This window comes from Mesocricetus auratus, unplaced genomic scaffold, assembly GCF_017639785.1.
Source record: "Mesocricetus auratus isolate SY011 unplaced genomic scaffold, BCM_Maur_2.0 Super-Scaffold_100030, whole genome shotgun sequence".
Classification (NCBI taxonomy): Eukaryota; Metazoa; Chordata; class Mammalia; order Rodentia; family Cricetidae; genus Mesocricetus; species Mesocricetus auratus.
In genome coordinates this window covers 6,133,575-6,156,804 of record NW_024429211.1, presented here as the reverse complement: position 1 = coordinate 6,156,804, position 23,230 = coordinate 6,133,575, and the positions used below count along the sequence as shown (strand labels likewise).

The 23,230-nt window shown below is 44.4% G+C and overlaps 1 protein-coding gene across 2 annotated transcripts in view; it reads left to right on the top strand.

Moving 5' to 3' along the window:
• The window catches only part of Gabrb3 (gamma-aminobutyric acid type A receptor subunit beta3), a 251,789-nt gene that overhangs the window by 215,467 nt on the left and 13,092 nt on the right, over nt 1–23,230 (top strand). For both annotated transcript variants that reach the window (XM_005082588.4, XM_005082587.4), the window contains exons 5-7: nt 190–272; nt 3,420–3,557; nt 19,156–19,308. In XM_005082588.4, the coding sequence (XP_005082645.1) occupies nt 190–272; nt 3,420–3,557; nt 19,156–19,308 (374 nt within the window). The remainder of the gene's footprint in view (nt 1–189; nt 273–3,419; nt 3,558–19,155; nt 19,309–23,230) is intronic.

Below are 23,230 nucleotides of genomic sequence, written 5' to 3'. Positions count from 1 at the left end.
GATAAAACGTATTTCGGCAGTGAGTTCTGTGGTTATTCAAAGCTCTCAGTGTACCTTGAGGGAGGCTTTGCTCAGGTGGACCTTAGGAAGGGCGGCTAAAGTTGATGTGACTTGTGTCTGTCTAGAAGTATTTTTCCCAGGTCTGTTAATCAGCGCACCTTTAATGCCACCCCTCACTATGTGTTTCAGGATCACCACCACAGCAGCATGCATGATGGACCTCAGAAGATACCCACTGGATGAGCAAAACTGCACCCTGGAAATCGAAAGCTGTGTGTATCAGAATATGCCTTCCTTTTCCTTACCCTTTGCGTTTTTAAGTCTTTCTTGTTGTTGCAAGTTAGCATCTACGCTAAAGCATCTGTAGCGTAGTGCTCTTATACTTTAAACTATGTTAAAATTTGTCTAGGGGTTGGGTACCTCAATGGTAGAATGCTTGCCTACTACAAAGGACAACACACAAGAGAAAACAATGTATCAGAGGCTTGACTCTTACCTATTTCTCTGTCAATATAAAGAAAGATACAAAAAGAAGAGAGAAGCAGAAACATGGAAAGACAGGAGTTGTGTGTGTGTGTGTGTGTGTGTGTGTGTGTGTGCGCGCGCACACACGCGCACGCGCGCATACACGCACCCACATGTAACTCAGTATAAAAGTGTTCTTCATTCAAATCTGATTAAGTAGTCTGTTTTCTGTGCTGAAATAGGAGAAAACAAATGTTCCCCATCTCAATCCATTCAGCGGGAAGAGAGCAAACACTGAAATGCAATTTTCCTACAATCTGCTTCATCATGCTTGAGTGGCTGGACTGCTGGGACCCTGGGCATTCGGAGTGAAACTCATTTCCCACCAGAATCACAGCATTCCAAACTGGCCATTTCTGCATCTTGGCAATTTTCTTCAATTTGAGGAGTGTTCGGGTGCCTTATTGATAATTTAGTGCTGTGTGCCTCTATGGGAGCGTTGAAGCTGCGCTGCCAGCATCTAACAATATGTGCCTCCTGCTACCACCCAGTGATCCTGACCTCTCACACCCTGGTTTATTACTAGTCTCAACAAGTATGAGTGCTGAGTCTCTCACAGACGGGTTTATCACTCGTGTCAACTGGTGTATTGAGGTTTGGGTGTGAAGTTGCCTTTGTGGTGTCACTGGGAGTATTTGTGGTTGAGGAGGGTTTAGGATGCTTCGGCTGGTTGAGGGAGTGCAGGGTGGGAGGCTGCAGCTGGCTGTACTGTTCCCTCCACTGCCATACTGTACGGTTTCAGGGATTAGAAATGCGGAATTACATCCAATGGTGCAGAATGGGAACATCTGTGGAAGCTGGGCAAGTAACTTGGGAGGGCTGTAAGGAAAGATGGTAATTCCCTACAGCTCCTAGGATTATCCTAGTAGGTCAGACAGCTTCTGTGTGGCTAGAGGCCATAGTCTCTGCTGAAACTGGGGACATCTTAGGAAGTGAATGTGAGCTTTTTATCTAGGAAGCAGCTTCAGCCACAGCTTCCCGGACACATAGTGTAACTTTGGGGTATGTAGCCTGACATACCCGGGGTGAAGAAGGGGATTCCTTTCTGCCAGCCTCTGTACTGTGAGCAGAGTCTTTCAGCTAAGTACAAATTCATCAGTCCGTTAATTCATCCTCCACACGCTTTGCAGGCTTCGACTGTATGCCAGCACTGATGTTTAGCTTTGATGTTTGTTCTCTGGTTCTGGGAATAAACCCAGGGCCTCACACATGTGGAACAAGCACTCTAACACAGAGCTGCACTCCAACCCTGGGCAGACACTGTTGTAAGTACAGATCCATATAGAAGACACAGGGGAAAACGTTTTCCTGCCCAAACCATATGATCCAGAGAATCAGACTAGGCGAGCAATACGTGTTTTTGAAGAACAAGGGATTACGGGTGATGGGGGGGAGGGTTGCTCAGGAGGCGGGATCTCACAGACAGCTTCTGCACAAAGTGTTCAGTAACTCCCAGTGGGACCGGGAGAAGGGCGAGCTATTTGAACTCCTGAGACAGGCTTCTGCAGAGAGTCCAGCTGCCTTGGGCATAGGAGCTGCTCTCAACTGTAAGAGGCCTGTATACCAACTGGCAATGGGAGAGGTAGGAGCATCTCACTGGGGTGGGTATTGTACATTCTTGGGGTCCTTGTGAAAAGTTTGGACTTGTTTGCCCATTGTGCAGAAACCAACTGAGAACTTTAGACATAGGAGCTGTGTACTCGGGTGAGCATTTTATTAGAGAAGGCATTGTGGGGTCTGAAGATCAGAAGGAAGGTATTAAGTGGTAGGCGCCACACTACACAGAGGGACAGCAAAGGGCTTTAGGGTTGTGATGACCACCATAGGAGCAGTCAATGCTGAGGAAAAGAGCCAGGAAATCATCAGATAGATTTGCCTTATATATGTTCGAATCCCAAATCCTGTCACATTACAATAATAGTTTACACCAGATTTATGCTTTATTGGTCTAACTGAAAAAAAAACCCAAAATGGATGTGATAGTCTGTAATTCCAGCTCTAAGCAGATGATATAGGACATCTAGTGTTGGGCTGTGAGGCCTGACTCAAGGGGAAAACAGGAAGGAATGGAAGAAAGGGAAGGCTGAAAAGAGAGAAAGGGAAGGATGGAGGGAAAAGTGAGAGAGGGAGAGGGGAGGAGCGAGATGAAGAGAGAGAGGGAGAATAAAAGAGACAAATAATGAAGATTACAGATGGGGAGTAAACACATAATTTGCTCTGAGCTCCTGGGAGACTCCTGGTAGGATAGCTAAGACTACACTTTGTTTCCCATTGACTCACTCACTCCTGAGGAGTACTGTCTGCCTTTCTGGTGAATGTGAACTGTCACCAGAGTTGGGTGAGAGATACAGCCCTTAGAATCATCAACCTCTTCATGATGAGGGTACCTGTGTCAGGGTAGCTCAGCCACGAGTCTCCCAGCAAAGAGCATTTCTGAAGTAGGCAGGCACATGTGGAGAGCTCTTGTCCCATTTTTTCCCGATTGGGAAAGTTGGCCCTTAGTCTCTGTAGCCATCCCAGAATCCTCCATACCTGCCTTCCCCCACCATTTTATTTCTTACTGCAAAGACGCGTTTAAATACTCAGCTGGGTTTTATCCAGGTGTCTGTAATCTTGTACTGGGCACTGAGAACTCTGGCCCAAGCTCTCATCTCCCCCAAGCCCAGATCTCTGCCTCTCAGGATCATCCCGGTACAAGTTAGACTGCTGGGGTAGCATACAAACACCCGAAAGCTAATTTATTCACGTTTCTCACAGATGGCACATTAAATAATTTTTAAAAAATGTAATGAAGCCATTATTTCCTTTTAACGAAGATAATTTCTTGGGCTATTCATCGTTATAAAGTGACGGTGTCTCCTATCCACCATGTCCCTGCTTCTCTCTCCCGGTAGATGGCTACACTACGGACGACATTGAATTTTACTGGCGTGGCGGGGACAAGGCTGTCACTGGCGTGGAAAGGATCGAGCTCCCGCAGTTCTCCATTGTGGAACACCGTCTGGTCTCCAGGAATGTTGTCTTCGCCACAGGTGACTCCTGTGCCCACTCTCAGTCCCTTTAGGATGCTGACTGCGCCCACAGTGTGGTCTCGTGGTAAAGCGTAGGCTGACCGACTTGCATGTGTTGTCAGGAGTTGGCCATAGCATGAACTCCTTTAGCTTGCATGTAAAGCGTATTAGTGTGTGTGTGATAAGGAGAAAGGGCTATCCTGAGAATAAGATGATGCCCAGGGTATGCTGCGGACGATACGGCAGTGGATGAGTAAGTAGCTGTCCCTGTTTGATGTTATGAGTAAAGTTAGAGAAGAGGCTGTCGGTGGCCTTGGAGATAGAGAAAAGCACAGGGGATGATAGGAGATGTTCCCCCAGAAGCTGGCCACCTTATCCTCATCCTGGGCTCGGTTGTGATCCAGGACAACAGAGGTCCATGCTGCCTTACCGACCCCCTTTATACATGGTCTTCTCCAAGCACTGTGTGATTAAGGTTACCATGGCCTGAGAGGACTCACTGCCATCTTTCTCCAACTATGCATAACTAGAGAAGCTGCCTTTGGCCCTTCTGTGTGTGCTTGCTGAGGTTCGTTTAAGTTGCCGCCACATGCATTTAATGGCTTTGGTGGTATCTCAGTCATTTCTCGTTCTTGGTGCATGCTCTGTATGGTAATTGAGATGATATAGGACAGTATTTTGCAAACTGTAAAGGATAACCACATCCACAGTGTTGAAAAATGCTAAGGGAAAGCAGAACTGTCCGTACATTTGAACAAAACCCAACAGCTATGAATCAGTCTCAGGCTGTGATGGCCTTGAAGAAGCTGGCCCTTTGCTGTCTGCCTGGTGCCTGGGGGTGACGGACTCCGATCCACAGGCACCTGCTGTCTCCTCTGCTAAGTCTGGTTCATCTCACCTTCATGCTGCTTTTCTCTAGAAGGCCCTCTGCTCTGTTTCTACCGCCGCAGCTATCCTGGCTGGGTTGGATGGTTGCTGTGCAGCTTCCCAATCCCCTTCCATCTCCACTCACAGTTTATTCTTCCCTTGACAGCACGAATGTGTGTCCCCAGGAGGGACCGATCCAATTTCACGGCACACCCAGCCCTGCTCGAACAGCTTCCTGCCTGAGATGGGAGCATTAGTCACTGAGTACCTGCACAATGGCTCCCTGTGGTGACCTGTACCTCCCTCCCCCTCTCTAGCCTGGCTTTTAGGAGTCAATGTGTTAGTGGAGACAGAAGCTTGAATTCTTAAGTTAGGTATGTCTGCAGACGACAGTGAACGCTGCTTATCTAGGGTCTGAAGATCTGTGGAGACGCAGTGAAGTGCTCACTTTTGGGTGGAGAGTGAGAAAGATCAGGATCTCTGGCTCAGCAATTAAGGAATTACGTGCACAACTAAGAAACTAGCTATGATGCACTGAAGAAAATGACTCATTTGTTATGTATGAAATTGAAACTTCGACAGTCCTGTGTCCCAGGCCTTAGGTGCAAGAGGTCTGTTCAGAGTCCTCTGGCACCTGATAGTTGTTCCCACAGCAGAGAGATCCTGCATTGCCTGCTTTGTCTACCAAGTTTCCTTTGTAACTGGACCATGCTTATATAAGGCTCTCTTAGTTCTCTCAGAAGCCCGGGGAAGGGTGTGTACTGGGTAGCCCTTAGGCTGGCTCAGGACTGAAGCTGTTCTTTTAAGCTGCTGTGCTTTGATTTGTTCAGTAAAGGAAGTCAGACTAAGTATGCGTGTCTCAGTCTTCAAGCTATGCGTTGACTCGAGTGACCATCACAACGCAGGGCTTTCTCCCTTCCAGCCTGATTAGAGTCCTGCATGGGGCTTGATATCAGTTCTAAAGCTACTCGCCCCTAGAGAACTTGCACTTTTAAACCATGCTGACCCAACCATTACCTGGAGATACAGCATAACCCTTATCGTCTTGAAAGGTATTCTAAAAGCTAAATTGCGATCCTCACTTTTCCCTGTCCACAGGTGTTATGAATCAATGCCACTCAAGTCGGTAATCTGGTCAGAAATGACTTTATTACCTAGAAACAAGCTGTCTAACAAGGATTAGGAGAGAGCAAGGTCCCTGTCCACTTGAGAAGTAGCTTGAGTCATGCGCTGCTGTTGAATTGAGAGAATACACTGGCGGGCAAAGCATCACATAATAAATCATTTCTGCAAAAAGAGATAATTAAATAAATATTTTACACCGAGGAGGTAACACAAAACTCAGAGACATTCTGTACTGGAGGACGGACATGCTGCATGTCAAAGAAAACAATCCTCAGAAAGCCTCCCCTGCCCCTGAATGGGAACCCAGCATTGTGACGCTTGTAATGAGGTAGCTGTGCTCTAGAGGCGCTGTAGAGCTGTGGAAGAAAAGCCTGACTCTTTAGTGCCAAAACAACAAAACAAGCAAACAAAACCCTTCAGTTCCAAGCACGGCCCCAGTGTTCTGAAAGCTGTTTTGACGCACTTAGGAGAGGAGGTCTGACTATCCAAGGCTCACCCCCCACCACAGTAATATTGTGTGTGTGTGTGTGTGAGTTTTATGCCTGTAATGTTATTAGTCTATTTTACAGAAGAGGGAAACTGGAAACCAGTAGTGCTGATTGGTAGATAGTACAGCACCTTACATGGTCAACCCGCCAGCACTGCACAGTAAGCAAATAAATTAGAGAAACGAAGGGGTGGTGACACGGGAGAGTTGACATTAGGAGGATTCAAAGCTCAGCTACGGCCGGCCGTGCTCTAGGCTCTTCAAGCAAACCCCCCGTGGCGTACCTCTGACACTTTTCCATCAGCAGTTTTTCTAAATTCTTAAGTGGTGGGGACCCAAATATCTGTGGTATGTGGGTTCTTACAGAAACAGGACATTCGTTTTACTCAAGGAGCTGTCCGTGGTATGAAGTTGAGAGAGCCAGTATCTACGGGACCCGTGGGTGCCATCTGTGTCTGACTCCTCGTTAACCTGTCTTGTACCTAAGACCGTATGTTCTACACAATCTGGGCTACCGAGCACAGTTTTTAGGAACTGACGCTGGGAGCTGGAGGCCCCCCAAACCCTAGCCCAGAACCCTGGAATGTCTTAATCCAGTACCTAGAAGTCGTCTAAGACAAGAAGAAAATGATCAACCTAGCGCTGGGCCCCTCCTCTGCTCAGTTACTGTGTCAGTGAGGTCGCCATATTCCTTAAATCTTTGACCAACTCTGAAGCTTTTCCCCTGGCCTCACTCCCTGACTCATGCTGACCTCTTCAGCGTATCACTCTAAGCTTTTTCCTTAATCAGTGGATTTAATCCTCTTGTCTCCTACCACTAATTCCTTGCTGCCCTTCAAACTTTTGCTCAGATTCTAGCCTCCATTTGATTATGTTTTCCTTTTGTTGTCCTGTGCAGCGTGGTCCATTCACACTCTGCAGCGAGCAGGTCTCCTGCAAATGTCTCTGCTCACCTTCTCGGAGTTTCTTCTCCACTTTCCTTCTTCCGTTTTCCCTTTGGAAAGCTTTGAGCCGCATCCGGCATCATGTCTTATCATCTGTCTGGTGCTAACCTCACACTTTGTCGGATGTTCTAGGAAATTCTTTGGAGTAACTGTGCTTGTCCTTAACCATGTCCTCGGGATGTCAACAATGTAACCAAACTCCAAACAAGGTTCTCCCTGCACAGCCCACCAGGAATAAGAAGAGAGAAGGTGGATTATGTTCATTAAGCACTTGGTTAAGCAACTGACTTCTTGAGGAAATCCTTGCCTGTTAGCCGTGTACCTTCCTAGTTCTGAATTCCAATTTGTATGGAAGTGCTTAGGAGCGTATTACTCAGGTGATTCCTCAGCGCTTGTAAGTGGTAATGCTAATTCAAATCTGGAAACCTGCATTGCTATTCTTTCTGAAAAAAAAAAGCAGAAAAAACACAGGGTAGAGGAAGTAGACCCATAAGGACAGTGAGAAACAGGGTGAGAGAGGAGTGAATTATTTCATGTGTGCACCTGGTCCTTAGCTAGGCTTCAGACTGCCTCCAGCAGCTACTGAAAATAAATGAGCACATCCATGTAGCCAGTAGACTTCAGTTCACCTCCATGAGACTCATGGATTTTTGTGATGTAATTGCAGGAAATAAGGACAAACCAAACATGTCTAGAGTTTTGTGACTCTTTTGGTCAAGACCCGAAATGTTATTGGGGCTTCTAAACGTACTTTGGAAGGGTTGGAAGTACTTCATTTCCTGGACTTAACTTTCAAACGATCTCACTTTAACAGGTGAATCTAATCACTTCCCTCCGAAAAATATTTAATAAGGCAAACATTGTAACTTTTGTGTAAACTCAGATAAGGCCATTGCTCTCCACAGGAGTAGCAATACAAGAACTGTTTCCACTATTTTACCTAGTTTCTGTTTGCTTAAATAAAGGAAGTTCAAGTGTTACTGAAATATTTTGGATGTAACAATTTAATTTTTTAATGTCACACTAAATTGGTTTGAGATCATCAAAAAAAGTAGCAACAATGTAGAAAGTGTACAGCCCAATGGTAGAGTAGTTGTTTGGTTGCACAAGGTCCCTGGAATCCATTCCCAATGATAGAGAAAAGAAAAGAAAAGTCGTGTGGAGGGATGAGACTTTCTAGTGGATTGTCAAACTTCAGTTGGCAGATATTCAAATGGGCATAAGTAAAGCAGCTAAGACAACACCACTAGCAAAGATTTGATATAGGAACTTCCATAAAGAGATGCTTGTAATTTTAATATTCATAATTTTTCTGTTTGAACACATACATAAAAATATGTCACAAATACAGGAGTGAATCCAAGCAACTCTGCATGAAGTGAACTCGGAAGTAACTGCCCCCATGGCCTCCTTTGAATAGAAATCTCCTATCCTTGAAAACAGCCATTTTCTTATGACTCTGTAGCCACTGTTACCTGGTTCTGAGCATTGTTTAAGGGGGTAATAGAGCCTGCACTGTTTAGTAACTGTTGTCCACCTCAGCCTCACTCACAGCGAGGACTTGATTCATTCCCATACTGTAGTTCACTCATTTTCTTTACTATATTCTTATGTAAATATCTGTAAGTGCCTGCCCAAGAGAATAGTTGGAAATGCTCGAACTTAACTTGAAGTGCCAAACTGCTTTCCAACATGGCCATACCAAGGTACACACACCAGCCAGCTGGAGGTCCCTGCCGCCCACACTTGATATCACCTACTGGTTTGCAAGTTGTGTCTTGTGTTTTCCATTCATCTCGCTGATAATGACGCTGAATGCATTTTCTGATGCCTGCTTGCTGAGCATCTTTGATTAGCTACCTGTGAAAGATTGTGTGTGTGTGTTGTCCATTTTTTAAAAATTTATTTATATGTTTTGCATCCTGATCCCAGTCACCCCTCTCTCCTCTCCTTCCACTCCCCACATCCATTTCCTCTCCGCCCCCCTCAGTCGCTAAGTCCACTTGGTTCAGAAAGGCGCGGGCCTCCCCCCGGACATCAGCAAAACATGGTTTATCAAGCTGCATTAACAGCAAGCAGCTCCCACAATATTCAGGCTGGGCAAGGCAAACTAGCATGAGGAATAGGATCCCAAGTGCTAGCCAAAACACCAGGGACAGTCCTGCTCCCATTGCCAGGGATCCCACAAGATACACAACTGTCTCACATATGCGGAGGGCCTAGGGCAGTCCCATGTAGGCTCCAGGTCAGTCCCATACAGGCTCCCCAGTTGTTGGTTCCCGTGAGCCAGGCTAGCCATTTCTGTGGGTTTTCTTGTAATGTCCCTGACCCCCATGCTTCCTACAATTCCTTCTCCTTCTCCTTTACTGCAGCAGGAGTCCCTGAGCTCAGTCCAGTGCTTGGTCATGGGTTTCTGAATCTCCCATCATTAGTCAGTGAATGAAGGTGCTCTGATGACAACCAGGGTCATTACCAATCCAATCACAGGGGACAGCCAGTTCAGACGGTGTAATTCTTCTGCTGCCAGGAGTCTTAGCTGGGGTCATCCTCAGAGACTAGTGGGGGTTTCCTGTGCATCAGGCTTCTACCTGACCCTGACCCCATAAAGCGTCCCCTCTCAAGTCATCTCTCTCAGCACTCAGCCTCTGCCCACCCCAAACCTTATCCCTCAAGTTTCCATCCCCACCTGCCCCTAGTTCACCAAGAAGATCTTCTCTATTTTCTTTTTCTAGGGAGATCATGTGTCCCCCTCTGTGCCCTCCTTGTTACCTAGCCTCTCTAGATCTGCGGATTGTAGCAGGGTTATCCTTTACTTTACAGTTAATTTCCACTTATGAGTGAGTACATAAAAATGTCTGTCTTTCTGGGTCTGGGTTGCCTCACTCAGGATGATTTTTTTTCTAGTTCTATCCATTTGCCTTCAAATTTCCTGATGTCATTGTTTTTTGAGAGCTGAGTACTACTCCATTGTATAAATGTACCACATTTGCCTCATCCGTTCATCATTTGAGGGGCATTTAGGCTATTTCCAGGTTCTGGCTATTACAAATCAAGCAGCTATGAACATAGTTGAGCATGTATGATTGAACATCTTTTGGGTATTTGCCCAAGAGTGGTATAGCTGGGTCCTAAGGTAGTTTGATGCCCAATTTTCTGAGAAAACACCATATTAATTTCCAAAGTGGCTGTACAAGTTTGCACTCCCACTAGCAATGGAGATGCGTTCCTCTTTTCTCCATATCCTCCTCAGCATAAGCTGTCATTTGTGTTTTTGATCTTCGTCATTCTCACAGGGGTGAGATGGGATCTCGGAGTCATTTCCCTGATGACTAAGGATGATGCACACTTCTTTAAGTGTTTCTGGCCATTTGTGATTCTTATGTTGAGAATTCTCCGTCTAGGCCTCTACCCCCCCTTTAAAAAATGGTTTATTTGATTTCTTGATGTCTATTTTCTTGAGTTCTTTACACACTTTTGAGATCTGTCGGATGTGAGGTTGGTGAAGACATTTTCCCATTCCGTGGACTGCCGTGAATTATCTGTCTTTTGTAAACAAATTGCCGAACGCTGTGTTGTATGTGTTGCAACACCCTGCATAGCAATCGTGTGTGCACGTTGGTCTGCTCGGACTTCTGGTCTGTACCTTATTTATTCATCTTTGAGTGTCGCGGTTCTCATTGCATCATTTGCGTGAAGTTGGCAGCACTCTGTGCTCCCATTTATTTGTTTGCTCTTAGCTTGGTTATTCTTGCTTTTCACTTATGTATAATCTCACTATCAGGTGATTAATTTTTTTTACTTAAACTTGGCTGATGTAGCAGTAGATGTTACAGTGCCCACATTTGGGACAACAGGGGCAAAAGCATCACAAGTTTAAAGCCAGTCTGGACAATGTATCAATGTCCTACCTCATAAAATTAGACAGGAAGATGACTTACAACATATTTGCTATTGGAACCAGTGCTAAAGAGAAGAGAAGGGTGTTTGAAGGGTCTATGCGAACACAGGCTCCACTTTACAAAAGGAACTTGCAAATCCCTGGATTTAGGTGTTTGTTAGCACCAGGGAACCTGCCCCTTACAGGCACGCGGCAGCACCCCACCCCCAGCTCCCATGTCCTAAGCAACAGGCTGCGAGCATGCATGCAGCCTGTGCCAAGGAACAGCTTGAGTGTGCTTCTGTGAAATCACTCACCTCTTACAGAAGCTGGGGGGTGGGGGGGTTTCAAAAATTCTTTACCCAACATCCTTATAAAAAATATGTGTCTGCCTACATCCTTGGGATTTACCTTTTAAGACTCTAGCAAACACGTTTAAATAGCGCAGTCGTGAAAATACTTCAGTTGAAAAAAGATTCGGGGGGCTCTTCGGAATGAGTTTGCCATGAGCATTTATGTACATGTTCTTGCTGTGAACATTTTTTTCCTCTTTATCCACTCACATTTTTTTCTGTAATCTGATGATTTCATTTGTTTTTAAATGATTTTCCCTATCTGAATATTTTTTAACGTACACATGATAAGATTTGATAGCATTGTCCCTCCCCCCCCCCGTAGTGCTCCTCACACTTCCTCCAACATGTCCCTCTCCTAACTTGATGCGTGCCGTGTCTGAAACACAACACTCACAGTGCTCTTCCCACCCTCCAACTCTGGCAATCTTCCCCCTTTTCATTGACGACCCTGTGCTTTGGTGGTGGTGGTGGGGTTAATGCAGGTGTCCCCATTTGGGACACTCTTACCCTCCATCTCTTGTGTCAGCACTTAGACCAGTAATGCATCTCCGTATTGATTGCTGCCCACGGTAAAAAAGAAGCTTCCCTGACCAAGGCTGAGAATAGACCGAGTCTATGGGTATAACACAATGAAATCAGAAGGTAGTTATTTACCCAATAATAGTCGTGCTGCAAAATTACACCAGTGGGTGGACCCTTCCTGGTAGGCTGGTATTATAGCATGCAGGGTCCGGTGTTGGCTGAGACCATGAGAGTGTTTTTCAGCCAGCCCGGCTCCTTCTGACACTATGAGCAGCACTAGCCATCAGAGAAGATGTTTTGTACGGACTTCGACATTGATTTCTCTGTCCTGTAACCAAAGTGTTTGCTGTCTTCCGCCACATGTCTTACCATATAGTTACGGTGTTGTTTTGCAGACCTGTGAGGCCTCCCTGACCAATAAATTATAAGCAACACTGTGATTTTCATCTGATAATGCATATGTGTGTTTTGTGTTCTCTAAAGAAGTGTGTCTGTGTATTTAAGAGTGGAATTACTAGCTCGTGTGATGCTCTAACCTTTTGTGGAAATTTGAGACTGTTGACTAAAGTGATATAGCTATTTTGCATTGACACCAGCTGCACATATAGAGTCTAGTTTTACACCACCCCCTGACCACCCTGTTGTTGAGATTAGAATCATCCTAGTAGAAATTAAGTGGTGTCTTATTGTGTGTTTGACTTGCATTTTTTCAAGTAAGAAATATAGCTGAGAATCTCTTCACATGACAGGTATCCATGTGTCTATTTTCTTTAGAGAAATGCATATTCTATGCCTTTCCCAATCTCTTAATTTGGTTACTTTACCTGAGATATTTTTGAGGAGGAGTAAGCATTCTTTAAATGCTCTAGATACATTTTTAATCAGATATATTTCTTATAAATATTCGTTTCTATACTTGTCTTTAACTTTCTTGATTATAAACAGTTTCAACATGAGAGATTTTCATTTTAATGAATTGTAATTCAGCACATTTTCTTCTATTGCTAGTTGCATTATTGTCCTGATTTTATATACAAGGAAGTAGGGGATCCATGAGATTGGACAGCCTCAAAAGCAGTAATAATCCAAATCAACTATGAAGCTGCGTCATCTGAGCACCTGTTCTCTGGGGAAGCACTACATGATCCAAAAGGGCACTTTTACTGTGGAGACTGAAAGGGCACTCAGCCCGCTTGCTGTGCATTTTCGGCTTGAAATCTATTTTCCTTTTCCCTCTCTCTTCCATTTCACATGTTTCCTTTCCTCTCGTTCCTAGATTTTTTTCAGCATATATTGAAGTGACCAGTAATGACAGAAGAGAATTAGTGTCACACTATCCCTTTTATATATATATATAAGTTATCACTGTGTAGCTTAGGCTGGCCTTGAACCTCCTGCTAAGTGCTGGGATTTCAGGCATGCACAGGGTACCCCAAGTGCACTATTTTTAATTTGGGTCTATCTTGCAAAGTCAAAGGTAACTTATGACTGAATAAGATAGTGTGATGAGGCCCCCCAAGAATAGCACTGGTGCTTCTTCAAGAAGACAGAGATGAGAGTCCTTCAGATGCTGCCTGGAAATGGAAAAGGCACATGTGCCTAGATCCACTCTGCATCAGCTCCAGGAATCTCATCTTGTTGCTTTACAAATACATTGGAATGGTTGGTACTGGTCTACAAAGCTAGCTTGACAGTCTATGTGCACATCTTTAGTGGGATACTCAAAAATATTGATGCCTACATAGTGATGGAAATTTAGGAAGACGGAGGTCCAGAGCCTGGCTTTGGCATAGCTCTCAATGCATCTAGGGAGAAAGGGTTGAGATCAGCATCTTTGCTGGATCATTTTGCCAAGCAAGCCCTGACTTGGAACAGTATGCTGTTCAGGGACTGTACCTCTGCCCGTCGACTCAGCATCTACTGGGGAACCTGCCTGTATCTGCACTGGCACACGGGCACCAGACCAGGGCTCTGCATTTCTATTATCATCTTGCATCTTGTAGTGCTGTCTTTTAGGGTACTTGCTGCTTTTCAATTTTATTAGCTATTGGCTATGATTCCTTGGGAAATTTCCCGTCTGTGTATCTATATGTCTGTGTATCTATGTATCTACATATCTACACATCTATATCTATCTGTATGTATACATACATATATATATATACTTATATCTGTATCAATATAAGGGAAAATTCCCATGTATTTCCCACAGCACATATTGTGTTGTTTAACCTTGCCAATATCAGCGTATGATCTGTTAAGAGCTACATGGGGACTTGTACATCTGTAAGACCATATGAATTGGCATAGGGCCTTACTTCGAAGAAGATCAGTCGTCTCTGATGATTCTTAGGTTTTACTGGCATTCAGGAATCTTATTCCTGGCTTCTCTGGCTTTGTAAGGACTCCTTACCTTATAAGCATTTCTTCCCCTCATCCAAAAAGAATTTATTTAGCTATGAGTATTTGATTTCAATGTGTGGGAAACCCAAACCACTAAATCTTATGTATGTGCATGCATGATGTAACATGTTCCTCAGTGCTGCTCTAGGTAGCTTGGACTTGCCCAGGCTGCCTCTGTGGGACTCTTATTGGTCAGGCATTCTTGGAGATTCCTCCTTCTTCATGCTTGTGTTGGGCTATGCTCACTCTTACACCTCAGAGTAAGGTCTAGTGCATGTGATAAATGCTAAAATAGTGTTTCGTTTTTTTTCAAAACAGAATGTGTGTGATAGACAGATAATGTTATAAAAACAGTATATTTTCTTAATTCTCAACTCTTTGTCTTGGCAAATTTCCAGAATTTGAATGCATTTCTGAAATTGGATTAATGGTGTCTTCATAGAAGCTTCTGATGATCTTGTAGAATTTGGTTCTGTCATTCTGACTGTTATCTCCAGTGCTGCCTGAGGACAAATGTTCCCACACAATTTCAGTAGCTTTTCCCTTTCTGTATGTTGGTTTCAGATAGTATTGGAATAGGTTTTTTTTCTAAAGTTATACTCGAGAAACTATTAAGAAATTTGACTGGGGACATAGAAATTTGAGAAATGTGTTAAATTAAATTGCATTTTAAAAATATTTGTTGCTCTTTCCTGGACGAAGGTTGAACATTCTCACCCTGATGACGTAGAGGTTGGCAATGAGGCATGGCCAGTGAAACTGGTGGGAAGTCTAAGTGGCACCACAATTACAGCATCCCGCAGTTTGTGGATAGAAAGAACCGAGTGACTATGTAGGTAGTGAAAAAAAATCATGGTTGTAAATCACAGCGTTTTGGGAGTTTTGTTCCTGTGGTGTAACATAAGTCATGGTGACTGAGGCAAAGATTATTTCACCCACAGTGGAGAAAGAAGAAAAGGAAATTATCACTAGCATGGTCTAATACTGATACCAGAACACAAACCAAGAGTCAGTGTCGAAATTGCTTCACTACGATCTTAGTCTGACATATAATTTCAAACTAAATAATGCTGTGAAGACACTGAATGCTTTGCATATTAAGCTCAGTTTCAGAGTCTGGAGAACAACTAAATGGTGCTATTTTCATGTACTGGTATGCGGGTGCATTTGGTGTGTGGTTTGTGAGGCAGGGTTTTATTCAAGGTTGCCATTGCACGCCTCACATGCATCTTGGGGAATGTACGGCTGCCAACAGAGATCTAACTTCAGTGAATATCAGTAATTAGATTTTAACAAGCAGGACAACAATTCAAGAAGGCGACCAGTGACGTTTGGAGGAAGCACACAGTAAAGATTCATGCAAATGGAATCGAGTCAAGTGGGTATTTTCTAAAGACAATGGATTTGAATCTGCAGTCAAGAAGTAATGGGCAAATATTGAAGCAATGAAAATATACTTGACTAAACACTAGCATGCTTACACAGAGGCATGGTAAAAATTAAAGGAAAATGAAGAAACCTTCCTTCCCTAGTATTTTAATATGCTTGATTTGAGTTTAGGATAGTGTTGATGTTCTCTTGTTTTTCTGAAACATATGTGTGGGATGGAGGGTCTGAGCCTGCAGATTACAGGCTGGGAGTCCTCAAGGGCATGGCATACACTCCACAATTACACGGCGTGGACTGTACATACATGCCAACTCTTGTTTTGTAGAAGTTTCAATTCACATATGGTATTTGAAAAATGGAACAAAAGTTCAGTGTAGAATTTCACCTCATGTCAAACTCTGAAATGATCGCCAGCCCTCAGAATAGTTTATTCATTCGGTGAATATGTTATGAACCAAGACTAAAACGAGGTTTAGTAATCATAAGGAATCCAGTGTGATGGTACTTTCTTTTCTTGGGAGGATGAGGAAGGAGGACCACAAGTTCAAAGTCAGACTTAGTAACCTTCAGAGACACTGAACCCATGTATAAAAGCATTTTTTGGAGACAGGGCTGGAGATAGAACTCAGCTTTGGATGCTTCCCAGACGATCTGAGTACCTGCATCCAACCCACAGCAGCAGTCAAAAGAGAAAAATAAATGAATAAATATAATTACACACAAATGTCTCTATGTTCCCATTCTAACCCATTGGAAGTTTTTTATATTTTATTTACTTTTTATTTTATTTATTTTTTGTATGAGTGTTCTACACACACACATATATATGTGTATATATATGTATATATATATATATATATATATATACATATATATACACACACACACACACCATGTGGTGCAGGGACTCGAACTCAGGACCTCTGGAAGAGCATCCAGTGCTCTAAACCTGAGCCAATTCTCCAGCCCCCCATTAGAAGTTTTTAAAACATACAGCTGGAGAAATGCTTACCTAGAATCCAAGTGAGGATTTACATGGACAGGGATAAAAAGGGCACATCAGGAATAGTCCACTGAAGAAATTAAGGTTGGGAATGTAGCTCAGTAGTAGTAGTAGTAGTAGTAGTAGTAGTAGTAGTAGTAGTAGTAGTAGATCTTTTTACCTAGAAAGTGATTGAAACGGCAGGTTTTACCTCATGGGAGTTGTTAAAGGTCGCGAAGCACCCAGCACTATCATGTGGAAGCTGGAGAAAGTGCTGACCAGGCCCCTGTTACAAACTAACTAGTAACTGTCAAAAAAAAAAGCCCCATGCACCAGCAAGGCAGTGAAAAGAGTCAGTCTACCCCAAGAACTCTGCATGAAGTCATCCTTAAAAATAGTGTTCATAGCTTTTGCAGAAGTGGGAATCACCTAACTCCTCAACGTCCGGGATCTCCTATCTATGAGCCAGTTTTCATGTATATGTATTTGGTGAGACATCGGGGAGAATTTTGCATCGTGTTTGCACACATTTTGTGTCATTTGTGACAGCGTCGGTGTTACGTTGGCAACGTGATACGTGCATTTGATTGGCCCCCCCAAAGCAAACTACACAGACACACTGGAGGGAACGGAGGACGTTCTGCATAGCTAGCCTTTAAATGGCAGGTCTAGAAATTGGTTTGTTTTCTTTTCATGTGATTCAGACTGGAAGTGTGGGTAGCAGTAGGCAGTCACGGCCTAAAACAACGGGACATCTTCACGTGCACTAATAAGCATACCGCTGAGTGATCCTGCTGCAGAAGACGTGCGTGTAGGGACAAACACACGGACGAGGGGGGTAAGGGCAGGGAGCAAAGTGTGGAAAATGCAGGCACAGGGTGCGGAAGAGCAGAAGCCTCCCCGCGTTGAAGCTACCGTGTAGGAAACTCAAAGGTCACCTGAGGCTTAGGCCATGAGCATAGCCTTCGAAACTGATGCTTTCAACAGCAAAAAGGTTCTCAGTGACCAAGAATGGCTGTGTAATGGATGTGTGTTGTTGCTGTCACCGTCATCATCTTTGTTCGGTTTTTCTGTTTGGTTTTGTCGGTGGTGCTTGGCCGTATTGCATTCCACAGCTTCACTGTGGCTTTGGCGTGCCCATGTTGCTTAGGCCGCTTTGGCTCAGATTCATGACTGTGCATGTCAGGAACGTCAGTGTTTTGACGACACATACTCAGTTTTCTAGCGTTTCAGAAACGCAGTGGCTTAGCTGTGCAAAACAAAAGGTTTCCATAGTGTCCTAGCATTGTTCCTCAGATGTGAGTGTCAAACCAATATACCTTTGGGTCGTATTGTGTTTGAATGTTTGGGTTTTAAAATTGCTGTTTGGGTTTTATAAAAGTCGTTGAGCTTAGGATGGAATTCCTAACTTTCTGAGATGGCCTTTAAACGTGCTTCTGATACTTTGTATACATGCATGTGACCTGCCATTTGCAATTCCGAGGATAAGGCATTGCTTAACTCTGAAAACATCCAAGATGCTCTTTGCCTGGCAGCATCGATATTCATGCAGAATTCAGTCCTTTATGTAACAGTACACAGGTGTCTTCATCTCCCTGGTGTGCCAAGATGCTTTTTCCTTCAATAAGTAGTAAAATTACACACATCAAAGATTTCTCTTAAACTGAATTTCTTCGTGGTTTGTGATAAGTAAACACTGATTATCCACTTGCGTACTTGAAAGCGCGTAGCCATTCCTCAGATGAGAAGAGGTGATGTGTCTAAGAAGAGCTCTGGCTGGACTGTCTTGGGAAGAAAGACCCCCGTCCCTCAACAGACTGCGGGAGGGGCCAGGAAGTGGGTGGTTAAAAAGTCCCTTGGGACTTTCTGCTTTTTCCAGCCTCGTTCCAATCCAGGACAGAGAGGATCTGGGACAACTGTAAGAGTTATAACCGGTGACTCGGTGGTGTTGAAATGGAGGAGAAAAGCACAGGTTACGCCTGCCTTATTCTGAGAGACGCTACCAAACAGGGTGAACAAATGCCATATCAATGTGGCATCCCGAGGCTCTGCTTTTGGCTCTCCTGGTGGCAGTGGTAATTAGAGCCCAGGATACAAGTCCCAGGATGGTTACTGGCATTTGCATGCGAGAAAGTACTTCGCTGAGGTTCTCCTTCGTGTCTATTTCCATGGCCAGTAAGGCACCTTAGTAGACTGGATTTCCCTCCCACCCCTCCAACTCTATGTGTTCCTGAACTCTCCTTGATTCTGCAGTGCAGAGCCCATGGCCCCAACGCTCCAAATGGGCAGACAGCACGACTTGTTACAGCAGTTTCGCGTAGTAAAATCTTGAACCAAATTTCCTTCCTCTTCCAAGGATAAAAAGTGAACGGTCATCAGCGAAAAACTGAACGGAACGTTTGTTGTTTTTCTGTCCTCCAACCCTAAAACCTCCCCGGAAGCAGCTCTCGGCTGAGCATTTGGCCCAAGAGTAATGTCCTCGTTATGCATTATCCTGCAAACTGGTACACACTCCCTGCTCCAGTCCTCTGTAAATACCATCCCAAACCGCGCGGTAGTGGGTGGCTTCTCAGTTCGTGGAGTTTTCAGGTGCATGCTGTTGACGTCTGGAAGGAGGGGCAGACGGTATGCCATGTTCTTCACTGTGCCTTCGTGTGTTTACTGTAGGTGCCTATCCTCGACTCTCGCTGAGTTTTCGGCTGAAGAGAAACATTGGCTACTTCATTCTTCAGACGTATATGCCCTCGATACTGATCACAATCCTCTCGTGGGTGTCCTTCTGGATCAATTATGATGCATCTGCCGCTCGAGTTGCGCTTGGTATGTGCTTCTATTGAGTCCTATGTAACATGTAGTGTGGACACGTCATTATGGTATAAAGGGAGCTTAAAGGCCAGAGTGCAGGTACAGTTTCTGCACATCACGACACCAGCTTCACCCTCATAGTCACGCTTTATCTTGAGACAGTAATTTCATGCATGAGTCTCTTGATGTGTTAATTTAATTATAAGACCCAAATGTGAATTTCCATGCCCATGAAAGGGAAAATATGTCTTCAGGAATATTTATATCATATAGCTATTTTGACACTTGATTTTAAAGTAAGGATTAATATTGCCTGGTCGAGATGATTCCACAGACAGAAAGATTTGATGAATTTGAGCTTTCTTCTCTTTCAAGTCCTGGAAAAAGAAATCATCAAATATTACAGCACATAATTGAAATTACACAATGTGATGAGCATTGAAATAAGCGACTAATTGTGAGTAATTCCCAAAAATGCCAGTGAAGTTTGCTGCCCATTGATTATTTAATAATGAGAATATTAACTGATACACAATATGCCTTATAGGTTATGACATTATTTTTAGGATTTGCTTATTAAAGGAAAGCTAGTATTTTCAGGAGCACTATTCTATGCTCATCTAATTGTTATAAAACTTCATGGACAAAGGTTATCCTGTAAATATGACGAGGTGATGAGTTATGCGCAGATCAGTCTTCTCTGCCCTCGGTAGAGTTCATGGAGATGAACCTAACAATGGAGCTTTCAAATGCTGTAGGCAAAGAACTAGTGACACATTTGTTGGCAAAGCACCTAACACAAAGGCATAGTCCAGCTCTCCCTCTCGCCTTCTTGGGCTGTTTTCTAAGACACTGTGCGTGTGTGAACACTTATGCTAGATCTATAGCTATGTAACTTGTGCAGGTGTCTTTCTGGGTTAGACATTTTTCTTAGCAGAGTTCCTGAAGTTGTCCCCTGTATAAAGTAACACTCGGGAAAGAATCAAGTATTCAAGGATTAGGACTTCTATGTACTTCCAAAGGGGAAGGGTTTTTTTTAAATATTAGTGTTCTGTGCAACTGACAGAGGTTGTCTGCAGGTTTTACTTCTGCATGGTTTTAGTTACCCTAGATGCCTCTTTCCTGGACTAGCTGATATTTTTTTGCATCCACAAACTTAAGAGACTGAATTTTTAGGGACAGATCCAAAGGCAGCAGTTATTAGTTTATACAGTTTGAGGTTCTCCCTTTATGAAAAATTATAAACAAATGAAAAATTCCTGGGACCCCTCCTCAAAGCCTGGAAAAGACCCGTCTACACTGAAGTGTCATGAGCTTCAGAGTGACTCTGCTGCCGAACAGTGGCTATAGCCATTATAAAGAACCAAAGAGGCAAGGTATGCAAGGGATGAAACCCACAGCAGATGCGACCCTCTGAACTCTGCCTGCTACTACAGACTCTGCACCTGCTTACCTGTAAAGTATCAGCACAACGGGAAACAGTTAGTCTTTGAGGAACGGATGAGCGCAATCCAGCTTCCTCGTGGTGAAGGGGCTTGCTTTCAAGTGTTCTTGGTACCTCGCTGATCTAAGCAGAGATCACGTCGTAGGGACTCCACTAGTGTGACTCACAACAGGCTCTGCCTCTGGAGGGCTGCGAAGTCAGACCAGCAGTAGAGGCTCAAGAGACAGGTACCAGGGCTATAACAGAACAGCTCCTTATAGAAGTCTAGTGATCCTGTTTCCTGGAGGGCCACAGACAGCTGTGCTCCTAGAGCCAGTGGGGGCTGTCCAGGTAAGAACCTAGCAGGTCACTGGTGACACCACCCTCAGAGGGGATTGTGTAGTCTTTTTTGGGGGGGGTCCTGCTAGTTTTCAAAGGACAGTTATTATAATACCTTGCTCTACCATTTGACTTCCTGAATGGCCATGTCAGATTTTCCACTCATGTGCACGGCCATATGATGCTGATTACCATTAGAGGCCACCGAGGGGGACATCCGTTCCTCATTGCTGAGTTGATAGTAGATGCTGGTGATTGCCTCTTGGGGGTGAGAAAAACAGTAGTGATGAACACGGCAATTTTTTTTTGAAGAATGGTGAGGAGGTCTAATTTTGCAGCTTTTGCATGGTGTTTTCACATTTATTTGCAAACTGTAATTATCCCATTGCCACATTCAAATTTTTTAAAAGTCCCCAGGTGCACATGAATGTAATGTTAAAGGGAGTCTTAAAATATTCTGACATCTGAGATTTCTAAACGTTTCACAAGCAACCGTGGTTCGCAATTATGTGTAAAAATAGTTTCTTGCTTCTTTGGGGTTCTCCGTTGTTAGCAGTCTCTTAGGGTCAGGGTCCGGGTCAGAGGAAGGTGCTGAAGAAGCCTTCTCTTGCTTCTCTGCTGCTTTTCCCTTATGGATGGCTGAGCTCTACAGCCCCGGGCCAGCTCTGGGAAACACAGGGTGAACACACAGGCTTCTGGGAACAGACGGGCATCCAGGGGGCTGCAAACCAAGACAATAAACAGAAACCCTCCCCTGCAGTCCTGGCCCTGCATCAGAAACCCCACCACACCACTCCTGCCTTGAGCTCCAGTCATGCCACTGATTGTGTGTGTGTGTGTGTGTGTGTGTGTGTGTGTTAGTGAAATGAGAAAGATTGACACCAGTCTCTGTGTGTGGTGTGTGTGTGTGTGTTTGCGTGTGTGTGTGTGTGTGTGTGTGTGTGTTAGTGAAATGAGAAAGATCAACTGCCAGTCTCTGCCCCTTTGAGCATCTTCTTAGGAGAGTAGATCCTTACCTGAGAATGGAGGGCGAGTATTCCGCCCACACTCAGGGATGTCGGTGCATTCGTGGAAAAGGCTGGCCTTTATTTTTTTTATTTTTTATTTTATTTATTTTTTTGTTTTTTTGAGACAGGTTTCTCTGTATTGTTTTGGAGCCTGCTCTGTAAACCAGGCTGGCCTCAAACTCACAGAGATCCGCCTGCCTCTGCCTCCTGAGTGCTGGTATTAAAGGCGTACGCCACCAACGCCTAGCCTAAAGGCTGGCCTTTAAAGCTGGGCCTTCAGAGCATCTATCCTCCGTTTGCAACACAACGGGTCCCGAGGCAGGCTCGAAGTTTGTTCTTGCTGTGACACTCAGAGATTAGTTACTCACTCAGACACAACTTCCCTGTGTTCAGCAAGACCTAGTCATGTCTGCTCAGCATGTCCTCTGATGACTATGGCCTCAGTTCACTTAATTTGTAATCTCTGTATAGAAGGCTCTATGTCTCCTGCTGTGGGAGGGACAGTTACAAAATGCACTGCTTATTTTGTCTTAAGGACTACAACCAACTGCCTGACGCAGACTCAAATCCTCTATACAGGACTCTGTGAAGAACCCAGCAGAGTGCTTTACAGAGGAGCTTCTCGCTGTTCAAACCTGAGACTCCAATAGAAGCAGAGTCCGCACGCATCCCTCTGAGCTAACCTTCTCACCCAGCTTGTCGTGGAGTCTTTGCTCCTTGAGGGAAGTGGTTCCAGGGTGAATCTATCTGCCCCTGGCTCTCTCAGCCTAAAACTGGGTTTCCTCCTAATCAGGAAATACTCCTCAGACTCTGTTTCCAGAAAGCCCTGCGATAGGAAAAGTAGCCACTCTTAGTTTCCCTGGTGACCAGATCCCTGAGGCCACAATCCTCTGTCCTCTTCCTGATGTATTGTAACCAGGCACTCAGTTCTTTGGTTACATCCCTGGGCTACCTGACATTTGTTCTAAAAACTCAAGGGAGAGCATTCTTCCAAGATGGCCCAGACATCTCACCTTCTGCTCTCCCCAGACACCCTTCACCTTGCTTGAGGAGTGGCCGGGTGAGGTTTGCTTCCCAATTGGTGATGCCTGCTTGCTGCTCCAAAGCATGGCGTGTTGCCACAGGACCGATAGCTTGTTCTGGGGACGGTCAGTCCAGGGTCTTAGAA